Source organism: Rhinopithecus bieti, unplaced genomic scaffold, assembly GCF_001698545.2.
Source record: "Rhinopithecus bieti isolate Rb0 unplaced genomic scaffold, ASM169854v2 scaffold_19723, whole genome shotgun sequence".
Lineage (NCBI taxonomy): Eukaryota > Metazoa > Chordata > Mammalia > Primates > Cercopithecidae > Rhinopithecus > Rhinopithecus bieti.
This window is the reverse complement of record NW_016809579.1, coordinates 761,378-776,330: the sequence shown is the minus strand read 5'-3', so window position 1 is coordinate 776,330 and position 14,953 is coordinate 761,378. Positions and strand designations below refer to the sequence as shown.

Genomic DNA, 14,953 nt, shown 5'->3' with positions numbered 1-14,953 from the left:
TTATTTCATCATGGAATCACGCTCTGAAGGTATATTCACATGACCAGCCATCAGCTTTCTTTAATCCTTCAGCTGACACTTTTGAGTGCCCAATACGTGCCAGGCACTGTGTCGAGCTCGAAGAAACTAACCGCGAACAAAGCACATGGGAACTTCCCTCCGGAGTATATGGTGTATGGTAGAAAACAAGCAATCACAGCAATAGCCATCATTTCATGTGTCCTGCTGTTTTCAGGCACAGGGTAGGTGCATTATCATATTCAAGCCACAGAACCACCCTTGTGGAGGGACAAGAATTAGCCACATTTCACAGGGTGGTGTGTGCACTGCAAGAGCACCCAGCAGAAACCTCCATCTAGCCTCAAAGTTGGGGAAAGGGGGAATCAGTTGGCTGGATAACAGAAGGGACATGTGTGGGAAGACATGTGGCAAGAGTACAAGGCATGTTTGAGGATGCTGAGATATGGCATGTGCATGGAGAACAGTGAGAGGGAGAGAGTCAGAAGCCTGACCAGCAGGCCTTATATATGCTTTGCGGCCCTGCGGCCCTGGAAGCATAGGCAAGGAAGTGATAGGATCAGATTTGCTTCCTGCTGCTGGGAAGATAAAAGTGAGACAGGAACACCCACCAGGACAATGCTAGAGCAAAGGAGGCAAGTTGGTGGCAGAGAGGTACAGAGGTGGAGACCTTTGGAGGGAGGGGCCAGGGGTGACTCTCTGGCTGGAGCAGGTGAATGAAGGGGGGACCAATTCCAGAGACAGGCTGCACTGGAGTAACTGCAGGTATGGGGAAAAGATGAACTCATTTCTGACATGTAGAGTTTGAGCTGCATGAAGATGTTTATTACCATCTTGATAATATTAAGCCTTCTAATCCATGAACATGGGATGTCTTTCCATATATTTAAGTCTTTAACATCTTTCAACACTGTTTTGTTTTCAGTGTACAAATCTTGCGTTCCTTTTGCTAAATTTATTTCTGAGTATTTTATTCTTCTTGATGTTATTGTAAATGAAACTGTTTTCTCAATTTTGTTTTTGGATGGTTCATTGCTGGTATTTGGGAACACAATTAATTTTTGTATATTGATCTTGTATCCTGAAAGCATGTTGAACTTATTCATTAGTTCTAATCATTTTTAAGTGTACTTCCTTGGGAGTTATTTTCTACAAAATCATGTAATCTGTGAATACAGAGTTTATCCTTATTTACTTGCAGTCTGTATGCTCTTTCTTTTTCTTGCCTACCTGCCTAACTAGAACCTCCAGTACAATGCTGAATAGAGATGTCTTGTTTCTGATATCGGGGGAAAGCAATCGGGTTAATATAATGTCAGCTGAGTTTTTGCAGATATTCTTTATCATGTTGAGGAAACTACCCTCTTTTCCTAGTTTGGTGAGAGTTTGTTTTTCGTCACGAATGGGTGTTGTACTTTGTGGAATGTTCTATTAAGATGATTATGTGACTTTTGTCCTTTATTCTGTTATATTATGTTGACTGATTTTCATATGCTAAACCAACCTTGCATTCCTGGGGTAAATCCCAGTTGGTCATGCTGTACAATGCTTTTTATATGTTGCTGAATTTGGTTTGCTAATATTTTGTTGTGTTTTTGTTTCTATAATCATAACAAATATCGGTCTGCAGTTTTCTTGTAATATCTTTGAGCGGTTTTTGTTTGTTTGACTGGAGTGCAGTGGTGTGATCTCGGGTCACTGCAGCCTTGACCTCCCATGCTCAGGTGATTCTCCTGCCTCAGCCTCCCAAGTAGCTGGGACTACAGGCACGCACCACCACACCAGGCTAATTTTTGTATTTTTTGTGGAGATGTTGGGATGACAGGCATGAGCCACTGTGCCCAGCTGATATCTTTGGTTTTGGTATCAGGGTAATATTACACTAATGAAATGAGTTGGGAGGTATTTCTTCCTCTTCTGTTTTTTGGAACAGTTTGTGAAAAATTGGTACTAATTCTTCCCTGGAGACATTTAAGGGCAGATGTTAAGTTAGACATAAGAATTCAGAACTCAGGAGAGAGGCTGGGGCTGGATACCCAGATTTGGGGGAGACAGGGGAGAGAGATCAGGCTCAGCTCAGAAGGGAACCTGTTAGAGAAGGCCCAAAGCCAGGCAGATGAGATTGCACAGGGAAAGAGGGAGAAGATAGGGCCTAGAACAGAGGCATGAGAAGCATCAGCACCACCAGCCATGTAAACAAAGACAGTTCTACAGAGGAGACCAAGAGCACAGGGTCTTGCAGCAGGGAGTTTGGTAATCTTGGCCAGAGCCTGTGGTAGGGATAGAGCCAGCCTGCTGTGTTAAGGCAGGACTGGAACATGAGGAAATGGACATGAGGAAATGTTTCCTGAAGGAGAAAAGATTTCCTCTTAGGGGGCCTTTTTTAAAGTTTTATTTTGAGAGAGTCTCACTCTGTCACCCAGGATTGAGTGTAGTGGCATGATCTCAGCTCACTGCAACCTCTGCCTCCTAGGCTCAAGTGATTCTCGTGCATCGGTCACCCAAGTAGCTGGGAATACAGGCGTGCACCATCACATCCAGCTAATTTTTGTATTTTTAGTAGAGAGGGGGTTTTGTTATGTTGGCCAGGCTGGTCTTGAACTCCTGGCCTTGAGTGATCTGCCCGCCTCAGCCTCCCGAAGTGCTGGAATTACATGAATGAGCCACTGCACCCAGCCCTCTTAGGGGTGCCTTTTTTGAGAATGGGAATGAGCCTGAAACCCCAGCTGGGCCCAGCTGCCCGTCCCTTCCACAACAAGAGGCCCTACTGGGATTCATCCTATGATTCCAGGGACAATAACTTCCCAGTGTTTCTTCTGGGAAAGTGAGGGCCCCTGGGGCTCATTGAAAGAACTGCAAGAAGGGGCTCCCTTTGAGATTCTGGTTTTGCTGAAAGGTTTATTCTGGGAGGAGTGGGCACCCCACAGGAAATATGACTGCCAGGGGGTGATGTGAATGAAGGAAACCTTTGAGAAAGAGAGCCTCAGAAAGCTCCTGGGAAAGAGTAAGGCTCCAACTCAGCCCCAGACGAAAGGGCCCAGCCCTGAAGCTGAGTTCTGCTGTGGCAGCTCCTCCAACAGAGGCCAGGACAGGCTGCTTCTCCCCCAAAACGAGGAGAACCATTTCCTCGCCAGACCATGCAGAGATGAGCAGAGGGAGATTAAGGAGCTCTCCTGGTCATTCCCCAACCTCAGCCCCATGCCCCAGAGCCCCCTGCAGCTTGGCTTCTCCCCTCCTCCACCTCTCAGCCCACCTCTCTCTCCTTGCCTAAGCTCCCAGCCTCCTTGTCACCTTCACTGCAGGGAAGGAGCCCAGATGAAGGCACAGGCAGAAGAGGGCTGCCCTGGGGGCCACATACACCCAAGGGAAAGAGAAGGGAGGGTGGGATGGGCTTCAGGCCAACCTGGGGGCATGCTTGGGTGACTTCCTTGCTTTGGAGAATAATGTGGCTGTTTAGGGTAAGATCTTAATGAGGAAACCAGAACTGACCCCTGTCCTGAGCACTCGTCCCTGGAGGAGCCCTCTCCACGAAGAACCTGCATTTGGGTTTCACCTATCATCTTCCATCCCATCACCCAGGGTGGGGAAGGGGCAGACCTGGCAGAGCAGAGCCACACCCAGCCACACCCCAGGGATCAGTCACTCAGTCTTCTGAAACCTATTTGGTGCCTGGCCCATCTGGGTTCCTTCCTTCCCCCAGCCCAAGTCCCTGCCCCCAGCCTTGTCCCTGGAGGGCTCAGCCCTGCTCTCTACCTTCTGAGGGGGACTCTTCGTCCCAGGAGAGAGCACAACTCCAAGGTCACCTCCCACTCAGCCCCCACACTGGGTTCAGCCTGTGCCACCCAGGATCCGGTGCTTCTGGGCCTGGCAAGAGACCGAGAGAAGATGTGACTGTGCTCCAGGAACAGAAAGTGCCATTCGGACCCGAGATAAAGAGACTGAGTGCATTTATTCACACACAGAGGTGGATGAGGGGCTCAGGGTTTGAACTCGATGACACTGACGGCGATCCGGGCTGCCCGCCATAAGGCTTCGGCCACTTGAGGCTTTTCGTAAGACTCTACCTCCATAGCACGGAAAGTGGGCACGTGCCCCTGCAGGACCTTGCGGCCCTCGGGGGCCTCTGCCAGCATGGTAAGGGCCTTGGTGGCGTTCAGGCGTGCCACGGTCATGGGGGAGTGCAGCAGCTCCAGGAGCGGGCTGATGGCTTGTGCCTCCAGGGCCGCATACTTCCCTGCAGGCCACCAACACAGGGTGTTCCTAACAGCCCAAGGGGCCCTCTTCTCACCCCCTCACCCTAGCCCTCTCCTGACCCTCCTCCTTGTGCAGTCTCAAGGGGTTTATGCCTGGTTTACACCCCACCAACATGCCCTCACCCTCAGGGCTCTTGCACCTTGGCTGAGTCCAGCCTGGGCCTGGCCCCTTCATCTCTTGCCTTTCCAGCCTCACTGGCTAATCTCAGCCCAGGAGTTGTATCCTGCCCAGGAGTTCAAGAGCAGCCTGGGCAACATAATGAGATTCCATCTCTACAAAAATTTAAAAATTAGCCAGATGTGGTGACAGGTGCCTATAGTCCCAGCTACTCAGGAGACTGAGGTGGGAGGATCACTAGAGCCTGGGAGTTTGAGGCTGCAGTGATTGTGACATTGTACTCCAACCTGGGTGACACACTGAGACCCTGGCTCTTAAAAAAAAGCAAACCCAGCCGGGCGCGGTGGCTCACGCCTGCAATCCCAGCACTTTGCCGAGGCGGGCAGATCACGAGGTCAGGAGATCGAGACCATCCTGGCTAACCCACTACCAGTGCCCCGAGTGCGAACCCGTCTCTACTAAAAAATATCAAAAACTAGGACCGGGCGAAGGGTGAGGTGCGCCCTTTAGTCCATGTATCGGAGGCTGAGGCCAGGCAGAATGGCGAAACCCGACACTGAGGCGGAGTTGCAGTGAGCTGAGATCGGGCCACTCACTCCCGCCTGGGCGACAGAGGGACTCTGTCTTCAAAAAAAAACAAAAAAAAAAAAAATAGTACTCAATAGTTACTCATTTATGTTGCCAATATTTCTTGAGCACCTACTCTGCACAAAACACACACGGTTCTCGGGAGACACCCTCCTCAACCCTTCCTGCCCCTTCCTGCTGCCCCTTCCTGCTGTCCTTGCCGGCCCTACACTCCTGCAGTTCCCAGCGGATTCTCCCCTTTGCTGCTGGAACCTCTCAGCCTGGGCCCTGCCAGCTCCCATTGTCCTTGGGGTTGATTCCAAGCCCTTCCCAGAGGAGGCTTGGCACCTATGTGTGCCCCACCCATGCTGGGCTTCTCCTCCACATCCCTCATCACTGCCTGCCAGGACCTGGCACGTGGCAGGGGCTTCAGGACCCTCAGCTGGAGTGCCAGCTTGGGAATAAGTGGCCTCATCTCCCTGGGTCCCAGCCTCTTGTGTCTCAAGCCCCGTGGCCCTCCAAGCACTCCTGCAGGAAGCCTGGACCGAGACGGACACTGGGCTGAGGCTGTCCCAAGATAAACATGCAGGGGGAGCTCCTGCCACCATGCAGTCAGCATCCTGACTATACTAGTAAAAGGAGGGGCTGTGGACTCCAAGAAGGACCCAACCTCTCCCATCTGCATACCTCAAGTAGCATTAGGGTCAGGTGTGGAGGGCCTGGAAGGACCTGTCTTTGGGAGGCTGATTGCAATTCCAAGCCCAGACGGTCCTCTGTGGAACTCAAAGGAAGCACAGGGCCCCAGGCCGGTGGGCGCGTAGGGGTCAGAGGGAAAGTCAAACGCTTTCAGGGGACCTGGGAGTGCCATGCCCCAGTCTGCCAGGTGTAGAAACAGCCCAGGGTTCTTCCATTCGCCCAGGGTTGGGTGACTTAGAGGGGAAGCCTGACTGGTTGGGAGTCCCAATTCTGAATTTGCGCCCTCCCCCAGTTTAAGAAAAGTAATTATAATGAATAAACACCATAGAGTCCAGGGCTCCAGGATTTGCTTAAACCTCAGGATAACAGAATCATGGATGGTAAACTAATCAACTCCTGGGTCACAGCTCATGAGGGGCCTGGGTGGGAGGCGGGAATTCCAGGCCCAGGGAACAGACTGGTGTGAAGGCACAGAGGTCCTAATGTGAGTGACCGGTGAGGGGCCACTGTGCTGGGGAGAAGAGGGAGGGCTGAGCCTTGGACCCAACCGTGAAAGGACATCAGTGAAAGGACAAGGGGAGGGTTGTTTTTTTTTTTTTTTCTTGCGAAGTGTGGGGTTTGGGGAACAATACTCAGCCCCTGAGCACAGAAAGCTTATCATGGCTGCTAGCCTGCTGGGGTGTCCCTCCCTGTGGCACCCCCCACCGCCTTACCTTCAGTGATCACTGTGGCGAACATCAGGGCCCCGGCAGCATTAGACTTCACGTGCTCCACCGGGTCTTTCAGTAGATGCACCAGGATGGGGATGACGTCAAACTTACACACCTGTTTCTTGCCCTCTCGAGATATGCTGGGGCAGAGAGGGAACAGAGAGGGGCTCTGCTTGGAAGGGAGAAGAGTAGCAAGGCCCAGGAGTGCCCCAAAGAAACACAAAAGAAAGAATTGTGTTGGGACTACACCAGGTAGTCCAAGGACTGGTCCCCATGATCCAGGACTGGTCATGGTGGGGATGCTGAGCTGCAGAGGAGAATTGGTGTGAATGCGGCCCACTGCCAGTGAAGACCAGGGAATGACAGGGCCTCATTCTGAGCCAGCACACAGAAAAGAAACAGGGCACGTTCTCCGTGGCCCCAAAATGGGGAAGAGCAGGACCCAGGGGTGTCAACCACAGGGAGACCCGTTTTGACTTTGCCTAGGAGCCAGAGCTGCCAGTGATGGGCCAAGCTGCCTCCAACAGCAGTGGCTGCCAGGCACTGCGCAACTGCAGCTAAGGACTCAGACCAGGTGACCTTTAGGCCACTTACTCTGGCACTGAATGAAGTTGTGGAAATGAGGATGATGGACTCCCTAAAAGTTTCCTGTGAGAGGGTCAATTCTGTCCCCTAAAAAGCAAGGGCTCCCTGGGCCAGGAAACACTGTTCACAAGCCCCACAGGAGTGTCACAGTGCAAAGACCCCTGTGTCACTTAATCAACCTTTCCAAAACGTAGCCACCAAAGAACCCTCATTTTTGTAGAGCTCTTAATGACCTAAAGACACAGGTGTTCCCTGGGAAACAGATTGAGAAATGAGGTTGGCCAGCCACTAGCTGTGACCTTGGGAGCCTGTGGAGCTTTCAGGACAGTGGGACTCAACCCCGAAGCCCGTGATCAAAGATGCAGAGTCCTGGGCCCCACATGCAGGGATTCCCCGATTCGTTCACACAGCGAGACACTGAGACAAGAGCTGGGTTTCTCCAGCTCAGCGTTCTTTAGGGCCAGATAATTCTCAACTGGGGGCCAAAGCTCCACTGCTGCAAACCCTGGGTTTAGGGCAGGAAACAGAGGAAAGCCCTGTCCTCAGGAGCTCCCCTTGGGGATGACACACAAAGTAACGGCAGGGATGGTGGTCACAGTGGACATGGGAGGACGGGGGACAGCGGGGAGGTTACAGTTTCAGAGAGAGAGCTCTCTCCTGGAAAGCCACTCTCGTGGTCACACAAAAAGGGGACCTCTGAGCAGACCTAAGAATGACGGGGCTGGGACAGGGCCCAGGAATCTGCTTTTTCACAAACCTCCCAGGAGCCTGGGTCAGAGGCCCCACTTGCAGAAATACTGGCCTGGGCCTCTAGTGAGACTCTCAGAAGAGAAGCCAGGACTCAGGGAAGGCAAGAGGGCCTCCACTAAAGAGACGTAGCCACAGCTAAGGCAGGGACTCTGGGGGTCGGTGACCAGCCCATCCTTGTGAAGAGGGGCCCAATGTGAGAACATACACCGCACCCCGCCCCCTGCAGCTTTGAGGCTTTGTGCTCCCTCAGTTTCCAGGCCAGGATGTTGACTGTGATCCTGTGTGACCTGGGGTGAGAGACAAGACACTGCCTCCATTTCTCACCTGTGAAGGCAGACATTGCCTCCCTGGAGGGTTGCCTAAATATGAGGTTTGTAGACAACGCCTGGCACACAGGAGGCACTCAGTGACAGCTGGGTGTCATGATCAACACCAGTGCATCTCCTGTGCTGGCCTTCCTCATGGGGAGGGGGCGCCAATCGTCTGGCTTTGTCCAGCCTGAGAGGTTTTCTGGGATACAGGACACTCCCAGGCCAAAGGGATGGTGGTCACCCTAGGGGAGAAGGTCATCCTCCGTCCCAGCTTCCTCCTGCCCCTAGGCACAAGCAGGCAAGGGGAAGCAGGCCCAGGGTGGCCACCCTTGAGCTCTGGACCAGCCCAACTCAGGTGCCTTCCCCCAGCCTTGGTAGAAACCCAGCCTAGGCCAGGACTCACCTGACATTAAGGAGCGCATGAGCGGCCTTGCTGCGGATGTTCTCGTTGACACTGAGGAGCTTCTGCTTCAGGACAAGCACCACGTTGCTGCCCAGGGCCTCGGTGGCATCCTCCCGCAGGCAGAGGACCAGTGTGTCCAGGATGAGCTCCTGGAACTCCTCCTCCTGCTCCATCTGCAGCTTCCACACCAGCGCGGAAATCAGACCCTTGCTGATGATCTCTTGGGCCCCTACAAGGCAGAAAAGGGCGCTGAGGGCGGGCTGGCCACCCACCCACCCATGCCAGTTGGCCTGCAGGGCTCAAGGAGGGTCTTGCAGAGCCAGTGGGTGGGTTTGACAAGAGGACTTGCAAGTGCCACCCACACACACATGTCCTGCCTGGCCAGGGGCCTGAGCAGCCAGCAGGCGGCTGCAGTGACAGCCATGTTGGGCTGAGGGCGGAGGCTCAGAGGACCCGGGAAGGACGAGCCTTTGGTCACCAGTGTCTCAGGGGGCATCCACCATAGCAGGCGCACGTCAGCCGGAGAGGCAGTAGCCACCCCTCAGAGAGCCAACAGCTCACTCCTGTGGGGCCCAGGCACACTAGGAGACCTCCACTCTTCCCTCCCCCTGCCCCAGAGTTGGGGAGCCAGTCAAGCCCCCATTTCCCATCCACCAAAATATTTCAAAGCTGCTGGAGACCCCACACTGGTCTGACCAGTCCTTGAGAAGAGCTTGGGTTTGACTCTGAGACAGAAGACCTAGAGTACAGGCCAGTGTCTCGCACACCAAAAAGAGCTGTGCCCCAACTAAAGGTGATGGGAAGCCATGGGCTCTGGTCTTTAAGGGACCTGGGGCTCTGTGGGAAGGGGGACTCCACATGGCACCACTGGGGTGCAGGTACTGGGAGAAGCACAACGAGGCAAGACTGCCCCATAAACAGGCCCCACCTGGCTCCTCCCAGCTCCCTTCCCTCCTAAGGAATGTCAGCAAGTGGCTGCCTAGAGAACCCAGAACTTGGGCACGAGTGGCATCCTGAGGAGCCCAGGACAGAACAGCCCTCCTGAGTCACTGAGATGAGAAGCACAGGAAATGTGCAGAGTGCCCTTCCCTATGGCACATGGCTGCCCTCACCATTGCCCTGCAGCCCACTGACCACTGCAAAGCCATCTACAGCCCCCAGGGAGGTGGCCACCAGCAGACACCTCTTTCTTCCGCCCTCCCCAGCTAAACTGTCTTATTTACTCTAGAGAGAGAAATAAACAGGTTGATTAGCCTAAAGGTCTCCAAGTGCCAATTAGTACCAGGGATTTCCTCTTTGAAGACATCACCCCAGCCTTCTTCCCCCGCTCCCTGAGGACATCAAACTGCAGGTGCCCAGGATGATGGGGGAGAGAGGCGGAGCAGGGTGCTGAGTGACTCTTACTGTCCCCCCATGTCTCATAATGTCCAGGGGCTCCCCATGCCCCATCCTCAGGTCCCCTGGTGCCAGGTGGCTCCCAGTGCCCCTGGCTAGCTTCTCACCGGGGTATAAGATAGAGCAACTAGCTCTGCCCTGTTTCTTCTCAGGGCTCTGACCACCCAGGAAAAGTGGGTTCCTGTTGCTTCTAGTGTGTTGGGCTTTTTTATTTAATGTGCACAGATTTCAAAAAAAAAAGCCTAGGTCTCATTCTAAACACGTCGCTTCTAAGCTGTGTGACCTTGGATGAATTACTCAACCTCTCTGAGCCTAGTTTCCTTATCACTGAAATGGGCCTACCTGGCAGGGGATTGTGGATGAAAATGTGTTCCACGTGCTGTAGATTTCTTCATCCATATAAGGGTCTGTCCCTGTGTGCCCAGAACATCTGGGCCTAGGGTGGCAAGAGTCTCCTGATTTCCACCAACACTGAGCCCCAGTTACAAGCAAGGGCCTGCTGGGGGCTGAGGGATAGGATACAAGACAAACGCTGCACAGCCCAAGCCCTGCAGAACCCGTTGGTTCAGAGCCCCTGCCATCCCTCCTGGAGGCCTGATCCTCTCTCCCACGCAGCTCCTTGCTTTGCCCAGACCACACACCTGGCCTCCTGCTCCCGCTCTGCTTCCCCTCTCCCTACCCACTCCTGGCTATAGATCCAACTCAGCGGTGACCTGGACGGCCCTCTTCCAGCTCACGGCAGGGAGGTGACAATTTGACCCTCTATTAATTTTGCTGGCAGATGGAAGGACAAGGTTCTGGGATGGGGACACCTGAGCAAAGACCTGGGGGTAAGGAAGTTGTTAATTTTCAAATCAGGGCTAGACTGTAGCCTCATCTGCACCTATCTGAGCTTCCCAGGAAATCCCTGGGACAGGAGTCGTTACTGGAGCTGCTGCATGAGTCAGGATGGGCACAAGTTGGGGGAGGGATACACAGAGAGTTGAGGTCAGAAAAGTCAATATTCAGGGTGTTCACCTCCATTGCCCACCTCTCCTTGGTGAGGAAACTGAGGCCCAGAGAGGCAACTTGAATATCCAAGGTCACACAGCAGATGGTGGCAAAGCCAGGCAGGGCCCTCAGCTCCTTGGGTTTTGTTTCTCAGGCATTTGGCTTGTACTTCTGCTCCTAGAAATGCTTAGCATGGGGACCGGGGTTCATTTTGAGACAGAGGGAGAAGATTAAAAATAAAACGCGTGCCGGGTGTGCCTTTCTGCTCGTTCACTTTGCTTCTTTTCAGCTAAAAGAAGAGTCTCGGGCCTGGCTATTTATAACTAACCCAGATCTGCGATGGCTTGCTCAAGTGGGGGTGGGGCACACAGACCCCAGGGAAACAGTCGGGGAAACCCACCCAACTGGGCGGCAGCCTAAGAGTCTGCTGGGGGTGGGGGGTGGTTGCAGAGGAGGTAGGACAGGTGGGGCAGAGAGAACCAGCCAGATGGAGTGGCACCAGAGCAGGCCAGGCTCTGGGCCATCCATGGTTTAGAAACAAGCAACACATGCCCACCCCACCCCCGGGAAGTGGGAAAACTAGTGGAAGAGTCAGCTGGGGACAGGTCATTACAGAACAGGTTGACATGTGTGTAGATCAGGAATTCCAGGGTCCTAGGGGCTTTGGAGGTGCACAAAGCGAGGCCCCGGGGGAAGCTGGTTCTCATGGAGATGAAGGAGAGTCTAGAACAGCAGGGGAACAAAGATGTTTGTGGGGAGTGCCCGATCTGGCCTGGCTGATATGTAGGGGCTAGGATGGGTTCAGTGGTTGATGAGCCAAAGAGATCCATTGGGATTGAGGGGTCACGGATGCCCATGGTGTGCATCCCCAGTGGTGGAGGTTGGGTCATTTTCTTTATCTTATTTTTTTTTTATGAGACAGAGTCTCGCTCTGTTGCCTAGGCTGGAGTGCAGTGGCATGATTTCCACTCACTGCAAGCTCCGCCTCCCGGGTTCACGCCATTCTCCTTCCTCAGCCTCCCGAACAGCTGGGACTACAGGTGCCCACCACCACACCTGGCTAATTTCTTGCATTTTTAGTACAGATGGTGTTTCACTGCGTTAGCCAGGATGGTCTCAATCTCCTGACCTCGTGATCTGCGAAGGTGGGTCATTTTCTTTGTGGTGGGGGCAGGGGGGCGGGTGCTGACACCATTTTCAGGGGCCACTCCTCAGCCAGCTGTGCCTGCTGGGTTGGGGAGGTGCTGAGTGGCCTCAGTCACCACCAGGACAGAGCACCAACACCCAGGTTCTGATCACAGCCACACCCTTTCCTGCCAGGGGACTGCACATCCATACATGGCATCTGGGGCCCACCTTGCCACAGGTGACCCACCTGTCCAGCTTTAGCCTTGCGTGGCCCTGTGCCCTGAACTCGTGGCCCACTGGGCCTGTCTTTGCTCCAAGGGGTGCTTCTCTGTCCTCAGCTTTCTCGGCTTCCCAGTAGCCGGGAGCATGGTTAACAGCTTCTTCCTTCACCACACGCTCTCTTCCTGTGCCTCTGGTACTCTCCATTCTCTGGTTCCTGACCACCTCTCCAACTGCTCCTCCATCTTTTTGGTAAGCACCATCTCTTCCTCCAGTGGTCCCTACCCTTTCCCCTTCTCTCATCTTCCTGGGTCCTGATTATGCCCCGCCACTCTCTCCTAACATGCTCTGCCATCTCACAGCCACAGCAGACCCTGCACTGAACTCGGCCTCACGGACTGACTTCTGTGCTCACTCCCACTTCCTCTGGACTGACTAACTGATGTTTTTATTATTTTATTATGTCCAGTAGGACAACTCACATTGTCTGTGGGACCATGCCTACTGTAAATAGGGAACAAAAACTCGTCCTCCTCCTTCTCAAATTCAAAAGACTATCGTTAAAACTCTCTAGCGGTTCTTAGGCCAACGTCCCCGATCCTACTGTCCCAAGCTGGCACCTGTGCATGGGCAATGGCCACGGTCCTGGCCACATTGGTCTTCTCTGGGTTCTTCCTGGTCTCATGCTCCTTCATGTCCTGCACCCTCCCTGCCTTGGAACTCACTTCCCTCCCACCCTACGTCACTGGCCACCTCCACGCCTGCTATGGCCTCATTCCAAGCATCTCTTTGGGAAGCTGGCACAATGCCCAATGCTCCCCCACTCCACGTGCCCCCAGAGCCCCAGTGGGTCTCCTCAGATAACCTCACATGATTGTAAGGCCCAATCGTTGTTTGCTTTCTACCCCTGCCCTACAGTCAGAGGATCTGCCAGTAAAGGGCCGGTCTGAATCCTAGAACTGTGCCTACAACTATACCCTGGTGGAAGAGGCTATCTGTAAGTGACTGCTGCATGAATACAATATTGGTTTGATGCCAGGTGAGATGCCCCTCTCTTAATTTGAGGTAGTCATCAGGGTCAAGTCAGGGAGGTGTCAGCCAGCCCCAGTGGACCCCTCTGCAGGCTAGCCTCTGCTCTACACCTGGACCACTGGAAAGGGCCATCCCACTGTTGCATGTGGGCTTACCCCTGCAAACAACTCAACTCTGACCCCCTCAACTCTGCAGTGGAAACAGACTCTGGCTATCCCAAGACATGCTAAAATGCATTTCCTATATACATTAACCCTCAGAATCACCCTCTGACCACAGTCTGTTACATTCCCCGTCGACAGAAGAGGAAACAAAAGCTCAGCCAGGTAGCACAGCTGCTGGTCTCTGTGTGGTCCTCCTGGTGAGAGGTCCAACCTGACACAGTCTGGTGGTGTGGAGGGCAAGCACAAAGTGTAGCACCTCAGCCATTGGCTGAGGTCCTCACTGGACACCTCCAGTGGGCAATAGGTTCGCCTCCATGATGCCCATAACAAATATACGTCTTGTTCCTGACAGTTCAGGCAGCACCCTCGCAGGCGGCCCACGACCGTGCGGGTACGTAACGCAATGGTCTCCATCTCACAGCAGAGGAAACATTCCCAGGGAGGTTATGGGATGATGCTGAGATGCCACAGTATCCAGCCGGCAAAGGAAGGCACATGACCCTGCCTCTCCACCACAGAGCTACCATGGAGAGACCACTCTATTGACCTCTGCCGTGGTCAGGTCCAGGGCTGCTGCTCAAAGAATGGCACGATCCACATAATTTGACCACAAAGGTGTAAGGTGATAAGGAAGGTGTTAGCTGGGAAGGCATCTGCACTTTGCCAGGGATGCTCTAGGACACACAAAGCTTCAGGTTACCAAGATGGAGAAGACAGACAGCAGCATTCACGTCTTGGCCCTCTGGCTTGAGAGTCTTTTAAGCATGGAAGTGAGGGGCTCCTGGCCCTGAGGTCCACAGACAGGCTTTGAAATTGAAAGCAGAATTTTGCAGCCTGGGTTCAGCTGCATTTTGCTGAGGGTCTGATGCTTTCCACGAGCTTCCCAACAGCGCCAATGGCCTTAACTGAACTGGCTCCCTCACTCTTGTCTGGGCTGGGGGCCAGCTCCTGGGTCCTTCTCCCTTCCTTCCCTCCCAAGGCCACCTTTCCGTGTGCCAGGATTGCCAGGGACGCCAAAGAGTCCCTACACACTGGAGCAGCAGAGATGACTAATGCCCCCTCCCATCGCTGCACAAACCTCACCGGTGTAAATCGTTAGGGTTTGCATAGGCTTTTCACATGTTCTGAAGGATTGGTGAGACCATCCCGGAAAGCAGGTGCCACTAGCCCCACTTTGCAAACAGAAAGGCTGGAAGAGGTCAGTCGGTTGCCCAAGGACGCAGAGCTCACAAGAGGCCGAGCTGGGTTTGAACCCGAGTGGAGAGAAGGTGAGCCGGGACGACTGACTGCAGTAAAGAGGGCCAGGGCCATGACTGGGATCAGGCTTGTTTTCCCGGGCTGCCAGAAGTGGCCCCTGGGGCTCGGCTACCAGGCCTCAGCGCAGCGGAGTCACTGGGACGCCGGCGCGGGGAGCGCGTGCGGGACCGCGGCGCGCGCGGAGTCGCGACCCCGCCCCTGTCCGTCCTCATTGGACTGTTGGCCCGTCCGTCAGCCGCTTGTGCCCAATGGACAGAGGGTCGGAGCTCGTGGCGGGGCGGAGGTGCCCGGCGCGTGGTGCCCGGCGGGCGCGCGGCACCCCCCGCCCGCGGTTGGCCTGGCAACGGGCTGCGCTCG

At 54.1% G+C, this 14,953-nt stretch overlaps 1 protein-coding gene across 1 annotated transcript in view; it reads right to left on the bottom strand.

Moving 5' to 3' along the window:
• Positions 1-3,948: 3,948 nt before the first annotated feature.
• The window catches only part of RSPH14 (radial spoke head 14 homolog), an 83,139-nt gene continuing 72,134 nt past the window's right edge, over positions 3,949-14,953 (bottom strand). The window contains exons 5-7 of the mRNA XM_017889777.1: positions 8,412-8,640; positions 6,366-6,502; positions 3,949-4,252 (exon numbers count right to left, since the gene is read on the bottom strand). Coding sequence (XP_017745266.1) covers positions 3,996-4,252; positions 6,366-6,502; positions 8,412-8,640 — 623 coding nt within the window. The 3' untranslated portion in view covers positions 3,949-3,995. The remainder of the gene's footprint in view (positions 4,253-6,365; positions 6,503-8,411; positions 8,641-14,953) is intronic.